The following is a 23,198-nucleotide window of genomic DNA, read 5'->3' as shown; positions in this document are numbered from 1 at the left end:
AGAAATCCAGTAAATTCATTAAACACGACTTCCCCTTCACGAATCCGTGTTGCATCTGCTTGATCAAACCGTTCTTTTCTTGGTGTCTTGCTATTTCTTCTTTGATGACGGATTCTAGCATTTTTCCAACTACGGACGTTAAGCTAACTGGCCTATAATTCCCTGCCTTTTGTCTGCTACCGTTTGTAAACAGCGGCGTAACATTAGCTGTTTTCCAATCCTCCGGCACTTCCCCAGAGTCTAGCAAATTTTGATAAATAATTACTAAGGCATCCGCTATTACTTCTGCCATTTCTTTCAGAACCCTGGGATGCATACCATCCAGTTCCAGGGACTTGTCTACCTTCAGTCCTGTTAGTCTACCAAGCACTACCTCTCTAGTGACAGTAATTGTATTAAGGACCTCATCGCCTACCATCCCTCTATCTTTAATATTCAGTAAGCTATTTGTGTCCTCCTCCGTGAAGACTGACACAAAAAATTTTTTTTAAACTTATTTATGGTGTACACTGACTTCCAAAAGATACTCAATAAAAGTGTCATGTAACAGGCTTGTCAGCAAAGCAGGAGCCTGTGAAACAAGAGGAACAATGGCCATATAGGGCATTGGTAAGGCCGCAGCTGGAGTACTGTGTGCAGTTTTGGGCGCCGTACTTACACAAGGATATTTTGGCCTTGGAGGGAGTGCAGAGGAGGTTTACTAGGCTGATGCCGGAGTTGAGGGGGTTGAGCTATGAGGAGAGGCTGAATAAACTAGGCTTGTGCTCGTTAGAGTTTAGAAGAATGAGAGGAGATCTCATTGAGACGTATAAGATGATGAATGGGATGGATAGGATAGAGGTGGAGAGACTCTTCCCGCTCAGAAAGGACAGTAGGACTAGGGGGCACAGCCTCAAAATAAAGGGGGGTCGGTTTAGAACGGAGTTGAGGAGGAATTTCTTCACTCAAAGGGTGGTGAATCTCTGGAATTCTCTGCCCGTTGAAGTGGTGGAGGCTACCTCGCTAAATGTTTTTAAGACACGGGTTGATGGGTTTTTGATAAGAGAGGGGATTAAGGGTTATGGGGAGAGGGCGGGAATGTGGAACTGAGCCACGACAGATCAGCCATGATCTTAATGAATGGCGGGGCAGGCTCGAGGGGCCAGATGGCCTACTCCTGCTCCTATTTCTTATGTTCTTATGTTCTTATAATAATGAACTTGGCTGTGTGGCTGGAAACAGACAGTAATGGCAAACAATTGTTATTCATTTGAGTAGAATATATAGAGTGGATTGCCCAATTATTAGGGCAATTCCTCAAGTATTAGGGCAACCCTTTTTTACTGTAACATACAATTTAAGCATATGGACTGCATGGTTCCTTTATTCCACCAATATTAAAACTGTATTAACTGTCGTGGGAAAACGTAACTCCAAGAAACATCTATTTACAGATGCTCAAGGTCTTTGGGTAAACACAGTTTTCAATCAATAAAATCCAGGAATCGAACCCGGGTCCCTGGCACTGTGAGGCAGCAGTGCTAATCACTGTGCCACAGCGCCAGCCAGACCTCTGGGTGCTATTCGGATTGGCGGTTGGTGACTAGTGGGGTGCCCCAGGGGTCGGTGCTGGGGCCTCAGCTATTTACCATTTATATAGATGATCTGGAGGAGGGAACCGAGTGCAGGGTGTCGAAATTTGCTGATGACACCAAGATTGGGGGAAAGGCAAATTGTGCGGAGGGTGTGGAGAGTCTGCAGAAGGATCTAGATAGGCTGGGCGAATGGGCCAGGAAATGGCAAATGGAATTTAATGTTGGCAAGTGTGAGGTGGTCCACTTTGGTAGGAAGAATGGTAGGAAGGACTATTACTTACGGGGCGAAAAACTGCAGCAGGCGACGGTGCAGAGGGACCTCGGGGTCCTTGTGCATGAGTCGCAAAAACCCAGCTTGCAGGTGCAGCAGGTGATCAGGAAGGCGAATGGGATGCTGGCCTTCATAGCGAGGGGGATTGAATATAAAAGTAGGGAGGTCTTGCTGCAGCTGTATAGGGCATTGGTGAGGCCGCAGCTGGAGTACTGTGTGCAGTTTTGGGCGCCGCACCTGCGCAAGGATATTTTGGCCCTGGAGGGAGTGCAGAGGAGGTTTACTAGGCTGATACCGGAGTTGAGGGGATTGAGCTATGAGGAGAGGCTGAATAAACTAGGCTTGTACTCGTTAGAGTTTAGAAGAATGAGGGGAGATCTCATTGAGACGTATAAGATGATGAATGGGATGGATAGGATAGAGGTGGAGAGACTCTTCCCGCTCAAAAAAGACAGTAGGACTAGGGGGCACAGCCTCAAGATAAAGGGGAGGCGGTTTAGAACGGAGTTGAGGAGGAACTTCTTCACTCAAAGGGTGGTGAATCTCTGGAATTCTCTGCCCGTTGAAGTGGTGGAGGCTGCCTCGCTAAATATTTTTAAGAAGCGGGTTGATGGGTTCTTGATAAGAGAGGGGATTAAGGGTTATGGGGAGAGGGCGGGAAAGTGGAACTGAGCCACAACAGATCAGCCATGATCTTATTGAATGGCGGGGCAGGCTCGAAGGGCTAGATGGCCTACTCCTGCTCCTATTTCTTATGTTCTTATGTTCTTAAGATGATTGGAAAAATGTGGTTATCATCTATTCAATTTTCACCCTCCCTTACCATTACACCAGATTGGTTACTGGGATGAAAATTCCTGGCACTGTGAGGCAGGCATTGTTATCCACCGTCCCACCATGCTTCTCTAGATGCTCCAGTGTTTCTTCTAATTTCTTCTATTTGCAAATATTCCTGTTCATTTTTGTCTATGATTAGAATGTCATCCAGTTAATACTGGACACTACTGAGGCCACTTAGGATTTGAATTATGGATTCTTGAAATAAGTCCAGTGCCAATGTTATTCCAAAACGTAAGCATTTATACCAGAACAACTCTTTGTGAGTAACAATCATTGTGTCTCAGTTGCCACTTTCATTTGGAGGTGTACCTGGGACAAGTCCATCTTGCTGAATTACTGACCCACAGACAATCCAGTGAATTGGTCCTCAATTAATAGTATGGGATGCTGGTGGATACACTGCACTGGATTTATCCTCATCTTGAAATTATCGCAAATTCTTATAGAAATATCTGGTTTAATGACAGGGACAATTGGGGTTGACCAAACACTCATAATAACGGGTTAAATCATTCTGTCCTTTAGCAGTCTCTCTAGTTCCACTTCTACTTTTGGTTTAATTACGTATGGTATAGTTCCTGCCTTTAAGCATCTCTGCTGCTTTCAGATTTGATCTGGTCTTGCTTCAACTCCAGTCAGGGACCACAAAATATTCTTCATCTCCTCCCTATACTTCTCTAGGAGTTAGTGCAGCATGTTTTTTTTCATCAAGCAATTGGTTAACTGCTTCTCAATTAAACTTGATTTTGTTTAATTATGCTCTTCCGAAGAACACACATGAACTGCAGTGATTCACAAAGGCGGCTTACTATCACCTTCTCAAGGGCAACTAGGAATAGGCAATGAACGCTGGCCAGCCAGCAACACCCATGTCCCAGGAACAAATTAAAAAAAGGGAAATTTCCTTTCATTATGTGCAGTGGCAATTCTGCTGATTGACCATTAGCTTCTACTTGAATTATGAAATATCCTCTCAGTGGAACCACCTCCTCGGTATAAATTCACAGGATGACGTTTGATGGTTTAAATGGTAGATGTTTGAGCTTCTGATTATACATATTTGCTGAAGTGAGTGATGCAGCTGCTTCCGTATCTATTTCCATCTTTACTTGAAGTTACTGTGAAAATCCCCCCGTCGCCATACTTTGGCACCTGTTTGGGTACACTAAAAGAGAATTTAGCATGGCCAATGCACCTAACCAGCACATCTTTCGAACTGTGGGAGGAAGCCAGAGCACCCAGAGGAAACCCACACGGACATGGGGAGAATGTGAAAACTCCACACAGACAGTGACCCAAGCTGGGAATCGAACCCAGATCCCTAACGCTGTGAGGCAGCAGTGCTAACCACTGCGCCACTATGCCACCCATTTCTAAAATCTTACCCAAGTAATCACATACTAGCCTTTGCTAATATGCGATTTCCACAGCCAGTTTTGCCATAATGCAACTGATGGTGGTGCGGTCTCCAGACACTGTTCCTTGATCCCAGATCCAGGTCAGAGGTGATTTTTTTTTTAATATTTTGTTGGAAAATACTTCTTGTTGTCAGCTTTGTCCAAAACTGGTCTTTTGTCAATGATCTTACTGGAAAACACACCTCTCTCTTTTTAGCTTTTATTGTTATGCAGTAATGTGGTGAGCTCATTTACGTAGCAAGATAAAAGGATGAAAAGGTTGCCACATTGTGGGTTACTTAACCAATTAGTCGAACTTTATTGGATAAGTGTTGCTTGCTTACAGTCTAGGATGGAAGAGAGGGAAAAATCCATGCATGTTTCTGATGATGTCACTCCACATCACGTGACTAATCAAACAACATTGCATTTGTTTACAATATATCTCTCTTTCCCTTTACTTTAATAGTACAACAACAAACTTTAAACATTAACACTTATCCACTCTGAACATTAGTTACAATGCGAAACAAGGCCAAGGATAGATACTTAGAGAGCAAAATGGCTTATGTGCGAAAACTAGAAGGGATGCCATTGCAAGTGATTCTATGACTATTGTTAGATAGATAGCAACAGAACCAGGCCTTACCCAGCTAGATGACATGGACTGGCATTGGAAGATGGTGTTGGTAAATGTTAGGGTTGCCAGTTCAGAATTAAGCTATTCCGGAAGACCTTCCCCCACCAATCATGATGATATCAATTGACCTTTGACCTATCATTTTCAAACCCGTCACAATAAAGCCATCATTTTTTTTAGTTTAATATGAGACTCGAATATTTTGGTGAAAAGCTTTCCAAACTTGGCTTTGCGGATTTTTTAAATCAACGCAATAATATGGTGTGCTGCTTCCAGCAGCAAACTGGAAGCATCACACAATGTTACCTCTGAGGACTTCCATTTCAGATGGGATCCAAGGAGCCACTAAACAACTCTCTCGTCTGGGCTGGTCTGGTCTGGTAGGCATGAATTTTCAAGGCAGGCAGAGGCAGCTGAAAGTTTAGACTGTGCCCTTGATAGCTCACTTCTTTACCTCCAGGCTGGGCAGGCTTCATCATTCTCTAACTTCTCTCTCCCATGTTGACTTTGCTCAGTCTTAGGCTGAGCATTGGCCACCAGCAGGGAAAAGCATAGGCAAGAATAGCAAGCAGCAATGCTCGTAGGTAGAGTACGCATGCACAATCCCAGCATAAAAGATTCTATGTCAACACACCATGTCTGCGTGGGAGGGCTGTCTGTAAATACACTTATTCATCACCATTCAAATGATTCTGTGGTCAACAGGAATCAATTTAATAGCTGCTGGTAGATTGAGGGAAAATCCTGTAGTCACCTCCAGACATTGCCAGAGGGCTGGCAACCCTATCAACCATGTCAAAGGCTGCAAACAGGTTGACATGGGTGAGGAAGGAAACTTTATGTTGGTCAGTCACACAGAATGTCACTTGTGACATCATAAAAAGCTGATTTGACACCTTGGTAGGGGCAGAAACCTAATTGTCAATATTCAAACATGGAGTTCGGGAAAAATAGAATGGATTTGGGATGCAACAATATATTCAAGGACTTTACAGAGGAAAGGGAAATCATCAAGGGTTGATTTTATGAAGAGCAGTGGAACAATGAACGTGGGCAATAATTCATTATCACACCTGGAGTATAATATAAGTGATTGCATCATCCCAGCTCATCTCCCTGTTCTCAATGCCACCTACTGGATTGGTCTCTGTCAAACAATTCCATGATCTTCATAAATACACAGCAGGGTTCCTCCAAGCAAATAAACAGCTGCGACTGGGATATTATCTATCAATCTGGAATGTCTCATCTGAAGCACACCACCTGACAATGTAGTGAGTACTTCTTCAGTTCTGCATTGGAGAATCAACTTACATTGTGCATTGGCTCAAACCCACAATTTTTTGTGGCATATCTAAAGATCCCATGAGACTAATCAAAGGACAGGCATTTCATCCTGCATTCCAGCAATCATTTCTTCTTCAACCTACATTACCAAAGTCTGATTAACTGGCCGTAAATATCAAGGATATTTGTGGGGTCTTGCTTATACATCAAGGCTGAAAGATTTTCTTAATAGTAATTGAAAGCCAAAGCAATTTATTTAATGTGAAGCTCTAATAGTCAGACGAAGTAATTCTGAAAGAAACCCCTGGAACTATTACCACAGCAGAGTGAAAATCAAATTCAAATGGAATAGAATCTGCAGGTAGAATCCCTATGGCGCAGGAGGCCATTTAGCCCATCAGGTCTGCACCAACAACAATCCCACCCAGGCTCTATCCCCATCACCCCACATATTTACCCCGCTAATCCCTCTAACTCTATGCATCCCAGGACACTTAAGGGGCAATTTTGCGTGGCCAATCAACGTATCCTGTACACCTTTGGACTGTGGAAGGAACCCAGAGCATCTGGAGGAAACCCACGCAAACACAGGGAGAACATGTAAACTCCACATAGACAGTGACACAAGTTGGGAATCCAGGTCCCTGGAGCTGTGAGGCAGCAGTGTCAAGCACTGTGCCACTATGCTGCCCAATGCAATGTTAAAGCGGTAATTCGGAAGCACCATTACTTGGGCGGTTCAACCATGGACTAAGACAGGATCAATATTATCACAAAATAATGATGCCCATTTCATTTACACTATTTTTAAAAGTTATAATATTAATATTGTCAGCTACCAACATACCACAACATTTAATATGTTCCAAAGGTGTATTTAAAGATCTTTACAGGCAGACCAGTGGAAGTTCTCCCAAACATTATATCTGAGAAAATAGCTTTTATTTTTAAAGACAACGTTTCCTTTGAATAAACTTGACTGAGTTATCAAAACCCAGCAATATTACCAATATTATGCAAAGACATAACACTGGGATAAACCTTACATTAGATCTGGATTTGGGGTCATGTTATCTTGGCTTCAGTAGTTTATAACAACTTTTACTCATCTAATTTCTTTGCTCAGAATGACAATTCAACAAGGCTCCCCACTTTCTTTTGCAATAGCAATGAAACCATTGGTTATATATACTAATATATTTTGCATTAACAGAAGTGTCTCAAGGGGGACAAAAAATGTGCTGATCCTCAACTTTACGCCCTCTGTTCAATGCAGCCTTCGATGTGCATACAACCTGCCAATCCTGCTCCTGAACCAGCTGCCGGGAGATCCACATAAACAGCATGGGTTGGCTCAGCTGCTATTTTCTGTCGCTCCTTTCATCATTTTACAATTCTTCACCCCAACCCCCACCCTCGTTGCTCAGCTTAGATTGGAATTTTGCCATGTAGGGTACCATAAGGGGGAACTTCTGTCCTACCATTCCTTGGCACAGCATCTTATTCAAACAAAGCACTAAGCCACCTTGTCAGCAAAACATCAGCTTTTCTCAATAAAAATAGCATTTAATTAAAACTGTGTACTTAGGCAAATGGATAAACACTCAACTGAACACTGCTCTGGAAAGAGGCAAGATTTTTGCTGTAATCCAGCGAGACATGTGCATATGTTTCAACTGGTGCATTCTGTTCAGTTCTTAATATTTCCACCCATGATATTGATGATATATTTTAAAAGACAATATGCCAGATATCACTTTGCATAAGCCTACAGTTACATATCCTTATTTACTGTCAGACCTTCCACATTTTGAATTAAAATGGAATATCCTGTCAGGTTCAATCCTAAACTTTCATCCCACCTTGATGATCTGCATCCCATATATGGCAACAAAATGTTTCTTCTAAAGTATTGGTATCTGGAAACAGTGCACGTATTTAAAACAAAATAGAGTGTGACCGTATAGAACATGAGTTTTTCTCCCCTCCCTCCGCTCTCCCCTAAATTCTCCTCAGGCCACACACTCTTGTTTGTGTGATCTTAGTCGCAGAATTAGTTCTGCTCCTATTCATCAGCTGACTGGCAGAAGGTGCACAACAGCAGATTAGCAAAAATTCTCCCTGAAAATTTTCATGTATTTCAGGGCTGAAGTGAGTAATTTAGAGTGAGGAACTGAACTGACTACTACATGGCACCATGCAGCTACTGCCCTATTCAACATATGTCATATCTATATATTTTTATCCCAAGCAATTAAAGCAATTTTCTAGAAAAATAATTCCTACCAAGTGACAAAAGACAGGCGACACAAATATTTACCTGCCATGCCTTAATCAGACAGTGGAGCCCACACATTTATCAAATTCCTCGAATTTCATTTAGCAATTATAACCCCCTCATTCTTTGTATTTTCTATTCTGGGGATATACATTTGGACAATAACTGTTAAGTTTACATTCATTTATTACTCATTTGTTCTTATAAATACATTAGTCATCAGCATAATAGCTCTGAGCTAATGCATTATAAGTAGCATTTGTTCCTCTTCATAGAAAGTTCTATTTTCTATCTCATTAATGCAGACATCTGTTACGGCTTTCATCTACTGAGTTTCATGACAGAAAGATCTTGCATTTATATAGTGCATTACCAGACTCGCAGAATCTTTCAGAGAGCTTTACTGACTTTCAAAACACATCCATTGTTACATAAGTAGCAGCCAACCTGTGCTTGGAGTTGTAAAAAGAGCAAAACGAATGGCTGACCAGGACATTTTGTTTTACTGGTTTTGCTAGGAACAGGGACTTTAGCCAAGACACAAAGAACTCTCTGCTCATCTTCAAGTATTATCATGGGGATCTCTGATTTCCAGCTAAGCAGGCGGTAGGGGACACAGTTGGAAGCACCATATGAAAACAGCACATCTGAAGTGTAAGCAGTTACGTGTTCAAATCTGTAGCAGGTGTTGAACCCATAACCTTTTGACTCAGATGCAAGTATCACCAACCATGTCAAGCTGACACACTCTACAGTCAGTTAGTTAATCAGATTTAAGCAAATTGTCTCCCAAGTGTTTAGAACTTGGAGACAAGTTTCTTTTAAACTATTTATTCAGCAAGGAAAAACGTCAGACCTCCTTGCTATTTTACAAGTAACGGAGCTTCATGATAATCCATTTAAATTTACTGAAGGGAACAGTTAAAACAATATGTGCAGAGAAATAAATGTCATATGAATATACAAAGCTTTTTATCTAGCCAACTAAAGAGGTCTTGTGATGCAGTGGGTAGCATCAATGTCTCCCCTCCATGTTCATGTTCCACTCCAAACTAGATGGCCAAAGAAGGCGCATTCATAACATGGCTAAACAGGCAAATCAACCAACAAATCCTTCCAACTCGCACCAGTGGTTGGTGGGAGAGATTCCTGATTAACTATATGATGGAAAGAAATTAGAGCCATCACCATCCATAGCTCCAGGCTACAACACAGATGTAAAAGTGCATATTGCCAGCACAACTTATAGTGTCCCTGAATGAACTGTAATAGACCACCACCTAGCCTTTTTAGGAGCTTGGAGAAATGAAGCCATTAATACTTTTCAAAACAACCACAACCTTTTCCCTTTTACCCATTTAGCAAATTAATCCATGATCCTTACTCGCTAAAATACACTACTGTACACTGTATTTGAGCCACATTCCTGCAGAAGTGATTTAGATTTGATACAAATTTAACTGGACATAACATCACTGTATATTACATACCCATTATATTTAATTGTCATATGATCAAAATTTGGATTGCAAGAGAGACATTAAAGTTAAGCAGGCTCCAAACTATAAGATATCTGTCAAATTTGTTTCACCTTTCACTAAGGGGTCCAGAATAAGGGCTCACAGTCTCAGGATGCAGGGTAGGCCACTTAGGACTGAAGTGAGGAGAAACCTCTTCTAAACCTGTGGAATCCTCTACTACGTAAGGCTGTGGAGGCCAATTCACTGAATATGTTTAAGAAGGAAATAGACAGACTTTAGATACTAAAGGCATCAAGGTTATGGGGAGAGTGCAGGAGAGAAAAAGGATTAGCTGTGATTATATTGAATGGCAGGGCAGGTTTGAAAGGCCAAATATTTCTAGATCCTAAAAAACAATGTGCATTCACGGTACTCTTTTTCCTCTTCACTCATAGGACGTGTTCCAATATTTATTGTTCATCCGTAAGTGCCCTTGACTTAAGTACATTTCAGAGGGCATTTTAAGAGTCAACCGCACTGCTGAAGATCTGGAGTCGCATGTAAGCCAGATCAAGTAAGGATGTCTCATTTAATCTCTCCTAAAGGGAATTAGTGAATCAGATGGATTTTTAACAACAATCAGCAACGGTTTCATGGTCATCATTTAGGCTTTTAATTCCAGATTTTTATTGAATTTAAATTTCACTATCTGTTGTGGTGGGATTTGAACCTGGGTCCCCAGAGCAGTACCCTGAATCTCTGGACTGCTAATCCAGCAACAACACCACTATGCCACTGCCTTCCCACATTGCTTTACACATGCTCACAAAATGTAAAATTGTCAAGAATTAAATGCTAATGAACTAATAAACAAACTGTGGCAACCAAGACAAATAATATAGTTCAGGGTAGGCTGTGTTTTTTATTTACGGAAAATACCAATATATGTAACATATCAGGTTGTTGAGTTTTCCTGCTCTCCAAGCAGCTCTTTGGTAATGCAAGTGAAAGACAGCCTATGAATGCATAGTATTTGAGCTGAAAGTTATCATACAATTTCAAATAAACTATCCAAAGAAATCTTTCCTCTTGAATTCCAACAGCAAAAGTTAATGGCACAGTCTTCCACTTCTGTCCCTCAGGCTGCCGATAAGATAACATCTCAAATTCTAACAAATTATTAAATGTGGTCTCATATCTGCATGCACTAAATCCAATCTTTTTATTAAGAGCTTCCATCTCACTGAAGAGGTTTCAAGCCAATCCATGTCCAACAACCGGTTTTGAAAATATTGCTCACATTTTGACAGGTCACTGTTCAGGCAGATTTTGCAAATTCTCCCCATGTCTGCGTGGGTTTCCTCCAGGTGCTCCAGTTTCCTCCCACAGTCAAAAGATACGTGGGTTAAGTGGATTGGCCATTATAAATTGTCTTAGTGTCAAGAGGACTAGCTAGGGTAAATGCATGGGGTTATGGGGATAGGGCCTGGGTGGAATTGTGGTCAGTGCAGACTCAATGGGCCAAATGAACCCCATCTGCACTGTATGATTCTATGATTTTAGTTGCAATAAACTCCACGACAGCACTGGAGACAATCCACAACATTCTAAAACAATCAACATTATTAAAAATCAATTCGTTCTACCTCCCAATATCCATGATACTGATACAGTGTCCACATCTTCACCATCAACACATCAGTTTTTCGGTGGGTCATACTTTATGTAGCAAGTTTTGTTAAAATAAATTCATTAATTTTGAGTTGTATTGTTTATAAATGAACGGACAAACAGACTAACAAGGGCAAAAACATTACCTCTGCCCACTTTCAGCAGCAGAAGTAACAAAATATTCGCCATACTGTTTATCCTAAAACAACCTACACGAGTAATTGGCATTAGTAGCTTCAGGAAGATGACACTTGTCCGAATTGGCTTGGCCTCTGCCACGTTTGTAGAGCAAATAGAATTAACCCTTAGCCCCATCTCTTCACCATTTAACAAAGTTTTTTTGCTCCTGACTCCACCTACTCCACCCCCTTCACCACCAAACACAACCAACTTATTTACAATTGGCCAAATATGATCCTTAGCATATAAGACATGCACGATTAAAGAAAGGAATCAAGGTTGGAGCAGAACCTAGCTCTACCAGAGTTCTATTCAATGGAAATGGTCAAAGAGGATGGAGAGTAGCATACCCAAATTCCGTCAGAACTTCCAACTAGATATACAACAATAAGGCTCAGCAACATCCACATGGTTGCCATTCAAGCCTCCACCAGAAAAGAATTCAAACGAAAACTAATCCCAGAATGATAGGTTAGCAATTGGCAAGCTCGTGGCAGTGGCAAACTACCTCATAAAGAGAGAGATATCCTACTTTGAAATCCTCCCTTTCTGCTAGGTATGAAGTCAAGGTTCATAAATACATAGAATCCCTACATTGCAGAAGGAAGCTGTTCAGCCCATTGAGTCTGCACCAACTCCCCTCACAACATGCCAGATATATCCAAATTTTGTTGCAATTCTAACAGCAAAGTTATTTGCCCTTGTCTTCATTACAGGGCAAATCTGAAAGCTTCTGGCATCTGCACATGTGCAGTTAAACCTGGAAATCCAGAAGTTGCTGCCAAAAGATACCAGGCTCTTTGGAAATCTACTGAAATAATTGTAATAGTGGGAACTTGGGGTACTTACCCACTAGTTAAGCTCTAAAAATGGCTGAACTAATTAGGTTGCCACATTTAAGAGAGAGTTTTTAAATTATCATAATGATAATTATAAATGAATAATCTAACTTTAAAAAATTAACAAGTTTCATTCACAAAGAAAATTTTCACATTGAGGATTCCCTTGAAAGTGTTGTGTGATACTACCATTAGATTTTGAACAGAAGTAGCAACTCAAAACTGGGTAGCATAAAGTTGTTTTCTTTAGAGCAGAGAAGGCTGAGGGGGACATGACTGAGGTGAATAAGATTATGAGCGGTATGAACACGGAGAATAGAAAGCAGCTGTTCCCCTTGATTGAGGGGTCAGTCACAGGGAGGGACAGTTTTAGGGTGAGGGGCAAGCAATTGAGAAGGGATTTGAAAAAAAAAATTTTCACTCAGAGGATGATGAGAATGTGGAATGCATTGCCTCAGAAGGTAGCGGAGACTGGAAACCTTACAATCTTGAAAAAAATTTTGGATGAGCACTTGACATGTCAAATTCAGGGATACAGGCCAAGTGCTGGAAAATGGGATTAGTGCAGCATTAGTTAGTTATTGTCAGTGCATACTCATGGGCTGAAGGGCCTTTTCTACAGTATACAGCTCTACTTGCATGCCAAATAGCAAAAGCAGCATGCGATGGACAGTGCTAAGTGATCCCACAACGAACAGATCAGATCTGAACTCTGCAGCCCAGCCACATCCAACTGTGATTAGTGGTGGACAATTAAACATCGAAGCACAGGAGGTGACTCCACAAATGTCCCCTTTCCTAATGATGGGTGAACCTATAACGTTTGTGTACCTTTAAAAAAGGTTCTTCTTAAATCATTATCTCTGAATCTCAACTTCATGGTTTCTCATTGCTGCTGACCTGTTTACCAGATTCTTTTTATTGCTTCTTAAGTGGTTTAAACTGGGGCCTCGCCCTAATTGGTTTTTTGACCCTGCATTGTTAGGAGGAAAGCCAGTTGGCAAGTCAGGAGACAGTTTAATTTTCAGTTCTGAGCTGCAGGTTAGTTTTAGAAGGGACAGCAAGCTGAAAGGAAGTGCTTCTCTCTCTTTCTCCCTGTTTTATTTGGAAATTCTGCTGGTTATCTGAAAACAAGGTCTTGCCTTCCTAGATTAGAAAATCTGTTGTTGGTGGCTTGACTAGGGTCTACACTGGGTTCTGGGAAGCTGTTCTGTGTGTGTCACGAGCACTACTAGAACTTACAAGACTAAGTTTTCGATTGTCCAACCAAAGGACTCAATTCCAGTATCACAGGAGCTTGTCTTTGCCATGTTGAACCTATTTAAAGAGTTTTGTCTATGGATGGTTTTGGTTTGATGGGAACATCTTAGATATATTTGTTAAGAATTATATATTACTGTGGTTGTTTAGTTTGTAATTGATAAAAGTTATTGCTAATTTTCTTTCCACACATGATGTGGAGGTGCCAGTGTGGGACTAGGTTGGGCACAATAAGAAGTCTCAGAACACCAGGTTAAAGTCCAACTGGTTTATCTGGAATCACAAGTTTTCAGAGCACTACTCCTTCATCAGGTGAGCAGACCTGATGAAGGAGCAGCGCTCCGAAAGCTCGTGATTCCAAATAATCCACTTGGACTTTACTCTTTCCATACAGGTTAACTATAATTTTAATTAAACTTCCTTTGATAAAAGCTCTCTAGTGGGTCATTTGAATCATATCTGAAGTGAAACGTATCAGGCTTATCCTAGCCAAATTCAAGGCGCAATACTTATGATGCAAATGAGCTCCATAAAACACCTTGGAGTCTCTGACCTGAACCATAACAAGTCCAACACACCAGCTCAAAAGACGAAGCTGAAGTGTTTGCAGTCATCTTCAGGCAGAAGTACATTGTGGATCATCAAATCCAACCTCCTCAGAGGTCCCCTGCTTCACAGATGCCAGTCTGCAGCAAATTTGATTCACTGCACATGATATCAACAAAAGGCTGAAAGCACTGGATACTGCAAAGGCAATGGCCTGACAACGTTCCAGCAATACCACTGAAGACCTCTCCTTCAAACTAACCAAACCCATCCCCATTCACCCCCTCACCCACATTCCCCCCAACCCCCATTAGCCAAGCTGTTCCAATACAATTACAACAATTAGCCACTACTTAAGCAATGTGTAAAATTACTCATGCATTATGCACAAAAGCAGGACAAATCCATCTCAACAGCCTGCTCTTGATTATCAGCAAGTAGTGGAGGGAGTTGTGGAGCAAGTTATCAAGCAGTAATTACACACCAATAAGCTGCTCAATATGCTAAATTTGAGTTTTGTCAAGGTCACAGCTACTGACCTCATTAAAGTCTTGTCCAAACATGCACAAAAGAGCTCCAAGGATGAGGTAAGAGTGATTGTCCTTGACATCAAGGCAGTGTTTAATCGAGTGTGGCATCATGAGGTTTTAGCAAAACTAATGTCAATGGGAATCAGGGAGAAAATCCTTCACTGGATGGAGTCATGCCTAACACGAAGGTTGGAGGTCAATCATCTCAGTTCCAAGACATCACTGAAGGAATTCCTTATGAGAGCATTCTTGGCCCAACCATTTTCAGCTGCTTCATTAATGCCCACCCGCATCCCCCCCTCCAAAATTGGGTCAAAAATGGGGATGTTCATTGATGATTGCACAATGTTCAGCAAATATTGAAGCAATTCTTGTCCAAGTACAGCAAGACCTGGACAAGATTTAGGCTTGGGCAGGTTAAGTGGCAAATAACATTTGTGCCACAATAGTGTCAGGCAATGACAGCTTCCACAAGAGATGGCACGGTGGCTAGTGGTTAGCAATGCTGCCTCACAGCACCAGGAACCTGGGTTCAATTCTGGTCTCAAGTTTATACATTGTCCCCAAGTCTGCATGGACTTAGTTTCCTTCCACATTCCAAAGACGTGCACATTGGGTTGATCAGCCATGCTAAATTACCCCTTTGTGTCAAGGGGACTAGCAGAGTAAATACGTGGGGTTAAGGGTATAATACCTCAGTTGGATTGTTGTTGGTGCAGGCTCAATGGGCTAAATGGCCTCTTTCTGTACTGTAGGAATTCTAAAAAGGGATCTAACCATTTCCTCTGGCCACTCCACTCTTTACCATCAATGAATCCCTCACTTCCAACATCTTGGAGATTATCTTTGACAGGAAACTGAACTGGACTAATTGGGATAAAATTAAAGCAAAATACTTCAGACGCTGGAAATCTGAAACAAAAACAGAAAATGCTGGATAAACTCAGCTGGTCTGGAAGCATCTGTGGGGAGAAACAAAATTAAAATTTCGGATCTAACTGATACTCTACAGAACATGATTTAGTTCATTTAGTTATTATTTACAACAGTATTTATCTGCATGATAAATACTGTTGCTACAAGAGCAGGTCAGGGCTGGGAAGTTAGCAGCCAGATCCATCTAACAAGTAGGCAAATGAGATTTTGGCTTTTATTGCAAAGGGATTGGACTTTAAAAATATGGAGGCTTTCTTGCAATGGTAAAAGGTGTTGGTGAGACCTCACTTGGAATACAGCATACAGATTTGGTACCCTTATCTAAAAAAATGGATATAGTTAGAGATAGTCCAAAGGAGGTTCATCAGACTAATTTGGAAGAGTGAAGGGTGATCTTATTCAAACATCCTAGATTCTGAGGGGGCTTGACAGATGATATGATGAGATGTTTTCATGAGAGGGAGAGTCTTGAACAAGGGAACAGAGCTAGAGCGCCAGTCATTTGAAAGGCCTAAAGGGCTAAAGGGCCAGTCATTTGAAACTGAGGTGCACAGAAATTTCTTTGAGGGTGGAATTCTCTGCCCCAAAGGAAGAAGAAGGCTGGATCACTATAAATATTTAAAGTGAAGGTGGATAAATATTTGATAGATCGAAGAATAGAGGGCTATGGGGAAATGGCACAGAAAGAGTTGAGGCCAGCATAGATCAGCCATGACCGTATTGATGATGGGGCAGGCTTGAAATGTCTGGTGGCCTATTTCTGCTCCTATTTCTTGTATTGTATTGGGAATTCTGGAGAGAACAGCTCACCTTCTGACTCCCAAAGTCTATTCATCATCTACAAGGCACATCAGGAATGTGATGGAATCCTCTCCAGTTGCCTGGATGAGTGCAACAACAGCTTTCAAGAAGCTCACCACCATCTTGGACAAAATAACCTGCTTAATTAGCACACTATCCACCTCCTTAAACACTCACTCCATCCACCACCAACATACAGTGACAGCAATGTGTTCTATGCACAAGATAATCGCAGCAACTCACCAAGGTTCCTCCAACATCATCAACCAAACTCCAACTTCTACCACCAAGAACACCACCACAATCTACAAGTTCCCCTCAAAAAGACAACGTCCTGACTTGGAACTATATTGCTGTTTCTTCACTATCTTCTAACAGCACTGTGGGTGTACCTACGCCACATGGACTGCACAGCAGCTCAACCCCATCTTCTCAAGGGCAATCAGGGATGAGAAATAAAATGTTCACCTAGCCAGCAAGGCCCACATCTCAAACGAATAAGTAAAAAAAACACACCGTCTCTTGTTTCCTGCTCAGTTTACTAGCAGTGGCTCCTTCTGCCCACTGTTACCCCTGCACTCAAAACACTTTCCCTCAACAATTTCAACTATACACAGTTCCTTTGAAAATTTTTTACAGGATTTTTGTTTAGATTTTTAAATGTATATAGCCAGCTAGCTGAAAAAAAGAGCAGGATCAAAGAACATCTAAGCACTTTGAGTAGCTACTTTGAGTCATTTTTTGGTCCAAGATAAGTTGGTTTGAATTTGGTTACTGAATTCTAATTGCTAGCTTTTCCTACTTACCTATATGTAATGTTAGTCAAATTGAGCCAAAAAAAATTTTCATGCTGTAAATAAATTTATAATATGACATGAATTGTACACAAGATTTTTTTATTTTTAGTTAAATTATCAGACATTCAAGATATGGTCCTTAATTCAACTGCTCCTGAAACTGTTGGAATGAGATAGAATTTACAACCATACAGGAACAATATGTTACCATTTTAAATCAGAATCATTTTCCAAAGTCTCAAAGTAAACAAATACTCACCGTGCCCCATCTGCCTTCCAGCTGACTTTATATGGCTTTTGTTCAAGAAATTTAATGTTTTGTTTGTCCATGGAAACAGGTTGTGCTCCAGGAAATCCTGCCCTGAATTAATAGAAATTCTATTACTGCACAGTCACCGAAAATATACAAAATATGCATCTTCCAATTTGATCCGGGGAAGAATGGGTTGAAGTAGCGACACTCATAACTCTGCCACTCCTTTTTAAAAGGTCATCTTTAGGGTGTCAAAGATATGTTGCAGAGCAGAAAAGCAGCACAAATTCAAATTTGCCACCATTTCAATTATTTATTCTTAATGAGAGAATAGAGGATGCCAAACTAATCAGCTAGGCAAGAAGTTACAAAGAGCATTTCCCTCTATGACTGTTTTCCCTTTAAAGTTGATCAAAGTAGAATAAAAATCTTACAAATCTTAGATAAACTTGATAGTTACCATACAAAAGCAAAACTGAAAGCTGAAAAAAATCTGAAATAAAATCACAAAAACGCTGGAAATACTCAACAGGTCTGCCTGCAACAGATGAACTTTCTCAAACGGAGGGCAGTTAGAAATGTAATAGGTTTTGAGTAAAGAGGGGAGAGCTTGGAAGATCAGTAGGGAAGGTCTATGATATAGTAGAAGGCAGGAGAGATTAAATGGCAACATTTTTGTTGCTGATAAAAAAATGTAACAAAAAGCCAAAGGTAGTGGGAATGGGCACAGTAAAGAAACAGAAAATTTGTCCAGATGAGATGTGAATGACTGCACAGCAGCCGCCCAAAATAACGTGACTGAATAAAGAAAGAAACAAGACCAAACCAAAACAGCCATTCACACCTCATCTTTTGATTTGTCATATGTATTAGGATACAGTGAAAAATATTGTTTCTTGTGTGTTATACAGACAAAACATACTGTACATAGAGAAGGAAAGGAGAAAGTACAGAATGTAATGTTACTGTCATAGCTAGGGTATAGAGAAAGAGCAACTTAATGCGAGGTAGGTCCATTCAAAAATCTGGCAGCAGGGAACAAGCTGTTCTTAAGTGGAAAAGAGAATGTCCGGGGTACGTGGGGTCCTTAATGATGCTGGCTATTTTGGTGAGGCAGCGAGAAATGTAGGCAGAGTCAATGGACAGGCGGCTGGTGTGCTTGATGGATTGGCTACATTCACAACCTTCTGTAGTTTCTTATGGTCTTGGGCACAGCAGGAGCCATACAAGCCGTGATACAACCAGAAAGAATGCTTCCTGTGATGCAGCTGTAAAAGCAGGTGAGAAGCATAGCTGACATGTGCGCGCGTGGGGGGGGGTGACGACTTGTGCCTTGTCAACTGTAAGTACCAATTCTTTATCCAACCCTTACATTTTGAATATCAGTGAGAGTGTTGGTTCCTTGGAAGAGTGCAATCAGAGCCAAGTTCATGACACCAGGGGAACTCCTTCGTTAAAGGTTACTAATAATATGAAATGCAAAAATCAAAACCCTGCAAATGCTGAAGATCTAAACCAAAACAAAAAATTGCTGGAAATACTCAGCAAGTCTGACAGTATTTGTAGAAAGAGAAACAACTGAAGTTTCAGGTTATTTCAGAACTGGGTAACTCTCTCCACAGATGATGCTAGACCTACTCAGTATTTTCTGTTTTTATTCGACAATATGTAATTAGCTCACAAAAGAAAGTTACTCACCTTTCCCATCGACAATACTGCTGACATTTCCTTTGGACCTCTCCTAACTTGGATTGGATTATCAATTGCGTTACACCTTTAACTTGCATACCCTCCAGAAAAACTGCTCCCTTTTTTAAGGAAATTAAACAACTGTGGTAAATCAATGTTAGAAAAGATCTGACTACTCAAGCAATCAAATGTTTTTATTATATGTAACAGCCCAAACTACAAATCGATGAAAAATTAATAAAATAATTGGATGAGCTAAAAGGTTCTTTAATTATTACATGTTTTCTTCCATTCTAATTTCACTCATTCATCAAACTTTAAGCTAATTGATTCATTTACAACAAATCTAATATTTCTAACAAATTGTGAATGCAAATTATGATGCACATGAAATAGTATGTTGTGGCAGCATTTACTAATTAAACTAATTTTGACTGGCTTTGATATTCTTCCCCATAATCCTGTATCATTGCAACTCAAGTGCTTACCAACTTAATTCGTTCTTTTCTCCTTTTGCATGGGCTGGAGCCTGAAGAGCCAGGTTCTGAATCTTTACTGATCCTACATCCATCATCATCAACATTTCCATCATCATCCTCATAACACCAATCTGGTCTTTCTGGTGGGGGAGGAGCATCTTCTACCTCACCATAGCGACTGAAAAGGTCCTGCAGGTATTCCCCTTTATAAATGCCAGGGGGTCTTGCTTGAGCAAAAGTAGCAACTGCTGCTTCAATGCTAGATAATACAAAAGTACAGCAGTTACAGATCTCACAAGAGAAAGTGGATTGTAAAATAAGTTGAATTGGAATCCAGTTTCAAAATCTTAAAAACAAAAAACAGTATCAGCAACAATTTAATCCAGGCAGTTCTTAAATCAATAATTCGCAACAGGTCAAGTTAAAGCAAAACTGTGGTAAGGTAATGCCATTCTTCATTGAAGAACTTCAATTTCCAGGTTAGATACCTGAAACTAGCTGCAATCAATTCTCTTGTGCTCAAATGCACACTTTTTAAAATCACCAAAGGTCTATTGTATAGCTAGTACTTCATGTTGCAACATGTGTAGGCAGTTAGTTGGTCTTCACAAAAAGACCATGGCAATTTTTTTTAGTATATTTTTAAAAGTTTATTTATTAGTGTCACAAGTAGGCTTACATTAACACTGCAATTAAGTTGCTGTGAAATATTTTAATTTATATACAAGCATATGAAAATTTAAAACTTAAATACATCTGGCTTTTGAATAGAAAGCTTTAGCCTTGCATCAGCCTTTTGATAGATTTGGTGTTATTCTGCATAGAGAGGATTGCAAAATCAGTCCCACGTACAAGTCTTAACATTACAGTTACAAAACACACTCCATTGTCAATCGGTTAGGTCAGTTGGCTGTTTGGCTGGGTTGTGATGTAGGACCAGCAATGTGGGTTCAATTCCCGTTCCAGCTGAGGTTATTCACGAAGGTCCACCTTCTCAACCTTGCCCCTTAACCTGTGGATCACGCTCAAGTAAATCATCACCAGTCAGCTCTCCTCCCTCTAAGGGGAGAGCAGGCTATGGTCATCTGGGACTATTGTGACTTTACCTTATACTGCAGAACTATTTGAATTCATTCCTAAATGTGGAACAACAGAAATACAAAACAAAAAGTATTTTTTACTGAATTGCCACATAATCCTAATTGCTTGTACAAAAAAAAGTATTTGCAGAACACCCAATGATGCCAGGCACATAACTCATCAAAATCAAATCAATGGTGGTTTTACCTGTGAATAAACATCAAAGCCTCGACTATTTCATTTGTATCATATATGTGAGGAATTTCATAAATTTGTGTTTTGTTTAATGAAAGATGATTAGTTTGGAGACAATATAATGGCTTTATTCTGGAGACTTACCATGGAGGAAGGCTTCAGCATGTTCCACGTGAAGGTGGACAGTTCAAAAGGCAGTTTTCATTGAGTATGCATGTGCATTCATCAAGTAATTTTAGGAGTCAAAAAAGTGCCAGTTTCAGAAATAATCCACAAGTAAACCATCGATATTCAGTCCACACATGTGGTTTAATTCCCTGTATAACATTTAGGATTATGCAACAAATCAGTAGAATACACTTCCCCTTTAAGTGGATGAACATAATCAAGAAAATGTTGCCCACTTGTTTTATTAACCCACAATATCATTTGAAATTAGAACTTTTATTGTAAACTAGGAAATATAAATAGCACCAAAAAAACTCAACACCAACACATGTGCAAGGAGCCATCATCAGCATTACTGAGATCTACTGATACACTCAAGGGTAGATTCTAGATTGCGAAAATCAATTACCTCCAATCCATCTTCTCCACCAAATAAGCACAAATAAGGAATCCAGTTCGATTGAAGCCATGCGTACAGTGTACTCCTGCAAAGCACAGGTTTCCAATAAAAACTTTAAAGCTTCAAAAAGATATACATTTTCTGTATATTTAAGTTTCTCTCCTCGTAAAATGTAAAAAAGGTAGCTCCCTGAAAAGTCAGCTAGTTGATCAAACAACCGGCAAGTTAGCTGATCTCGGCTAAGGCAGCACTATGGGTCTTGTTTCAAAATTCATTTGTAGTAGGTGAGTGTCACTGGCTAAACCAGCATTTATTACCCATCTCTAGTTGCCCTTGCGAATGTGCTGGTGGTGAGCCACGTTCTTGATTCACTGCAGTCCAAGTGCACCGAACAGTGCTGTTAGGGAGGGAGTTGGTGGGATGTCAATAATCTCACCCTCAACGTCAGTAAAACAAAGGAGACAGTCATCAACTTCAGGAAGATAACTAAGGACATGCCCTGTTCACACCAATGGGGAATAAGTGGAAATGGTCGAGAGATTCAAGTGTCCAGATCACAAACAACCTATCCTGGTCCCTCCACACTGACATGATAATTGAGAAAGCCCACCAACGCCTCTACCTTCTCAGGAGGCTAAGGAAATTTGGCATCTGCTGCAACTATCACCAACTTTACCAGATGCACCATAGAAAGCATCCTTTCTGGATGTATCAGTTTAGTATGGCTCCTGTTCTGACCAAGACCTCAAGAAAGTACAAAGAGTCATGAATGAAGTCCAGTATATCATTCAAACCAGCCTCCTATCGATTGACTGTATACACTTCCTACTGCCTTGGAAAAGTGCCCAACATAATCAAGGACCCCAAGCATCCCAGACAACGCTCTTCCACCATCTTCTGTCAGGAAAAAGATACAAAATCTGAGGTCACGTACCAACTGACTCAAGAACAGTTTTTTCCCAAATGCCATCAGGCTTTTGAATGGACCTACTTTATATTAAGTTGATGTTCTCTACACCCATGCTATGACTGCAACACTACATTGTGCCCCTCTCCTTTTCTTCTCCCCTATTGTGCTTTATGAATGGTATGTTTTGGTTGTATAGCGCACAAGAAACAATACTTTTCACTGTATACCAATACATGTAAGTCAAATCAAATTGAGTTTCAGGATTATGAACCAGTGTCAAGTGAAAGAATAGGGCAAGTGCGAGGTGGTCCACTTTGGTAGGAATAATGGTAGGAAGGACTATTTCTTACGTGGCGAAAAACTGCAGCATGCGACGGTGCAGAGGGACCTTGGGGTCCTTGTGCATGAGTCGCAAAAACCCAGCCTGCAGGTGCAGCAGGTGGTCAGGAAGGCGAATGGGATGCTGGCCTTCATAGCGAGGGGGATTGAATATAAAAGTAGGGAGGTCTTGCTGCGGCTGTATAGGGCGTTGGTGAGGCCGCAGCTGGAGTACTGTGTGCAGTTTTGGTCGCCGTACTTACGCAAGGATATTTTGGCCTTGGAGGGAGTGCAGAGGAGGTTTACTAGGCTGATGCCAGAGTTGAGGGGGTTGAGCTATGAGGAGAGGCTGAATAAATTAGGCTTGTACTCGTTAGAGTTTAGAAGAATGAGGGGAGA

At 40.8% G+C, this 23,198-nt stretch overlaps 2 protein-coding genes across 2 annotated transcripts in view; one reads left to right on the top strand and one right to left on the bottom strand.

Moving 5' to 3' along the window:
• pnrc1 (proline-rich nuclear receptor coactivator 1) overlaps positions 1-23,198 on the top strand; it is a 206,983-nt gene that overhangs the window by 53,644 nt on the left and 130,141 nt on the right. The gene's annotated exons all lie outside the window — the stretch shown is intronic.
• The window catches only part of rngtt (RNA guanylyltransferase and 5'-phosphatase), a 372,001-nt gene that overhangs the window by 286,443 nt on the left and 62,360 nt on the right, over positions 1-23,198 (bottom strand). The window contains exons 5-8 of the mRNA XM_080192775.1: positions 21,581-21,656; positions 19,738-19,987; positions 19,259-19,368; positions 17,567-17,668 (exon numbers count right to left, since the gene is read on the bottom strand). Coding sequence (XP_080048901.1) covers positions 17,567-17,668; positions 19,259-19,368; positions 19,738-19,987; positions 21,581-21,656 — 538 coding nt within the window. The remainder of the gene's footprint in view (positions 1-17,566; positions 17,669-19,258; positions 19,369-19,737; positions 19,988-21,580; positions 21,657-23,198) is intronic.

Source organism: Carcharhinus amblyrhynchos, chromosome 7 (assembly GCF_965287045.1).
Source record: "Carcharhinus amblyrhynchos chromosome 7, sCarAmb.v2.hapA, whole genome shotgun sequence".
Lineage (NCBI taxonomy): Eukaryota > Metazoa > Chordata > Chondrichthyes > Carcharhiniformes > Carcharhinidae > Carcharhinus > Carcharhinus amblyrhynchos.
This window is presented reverse-complemented; position numbering and strand designations above follow the sequence as displayed.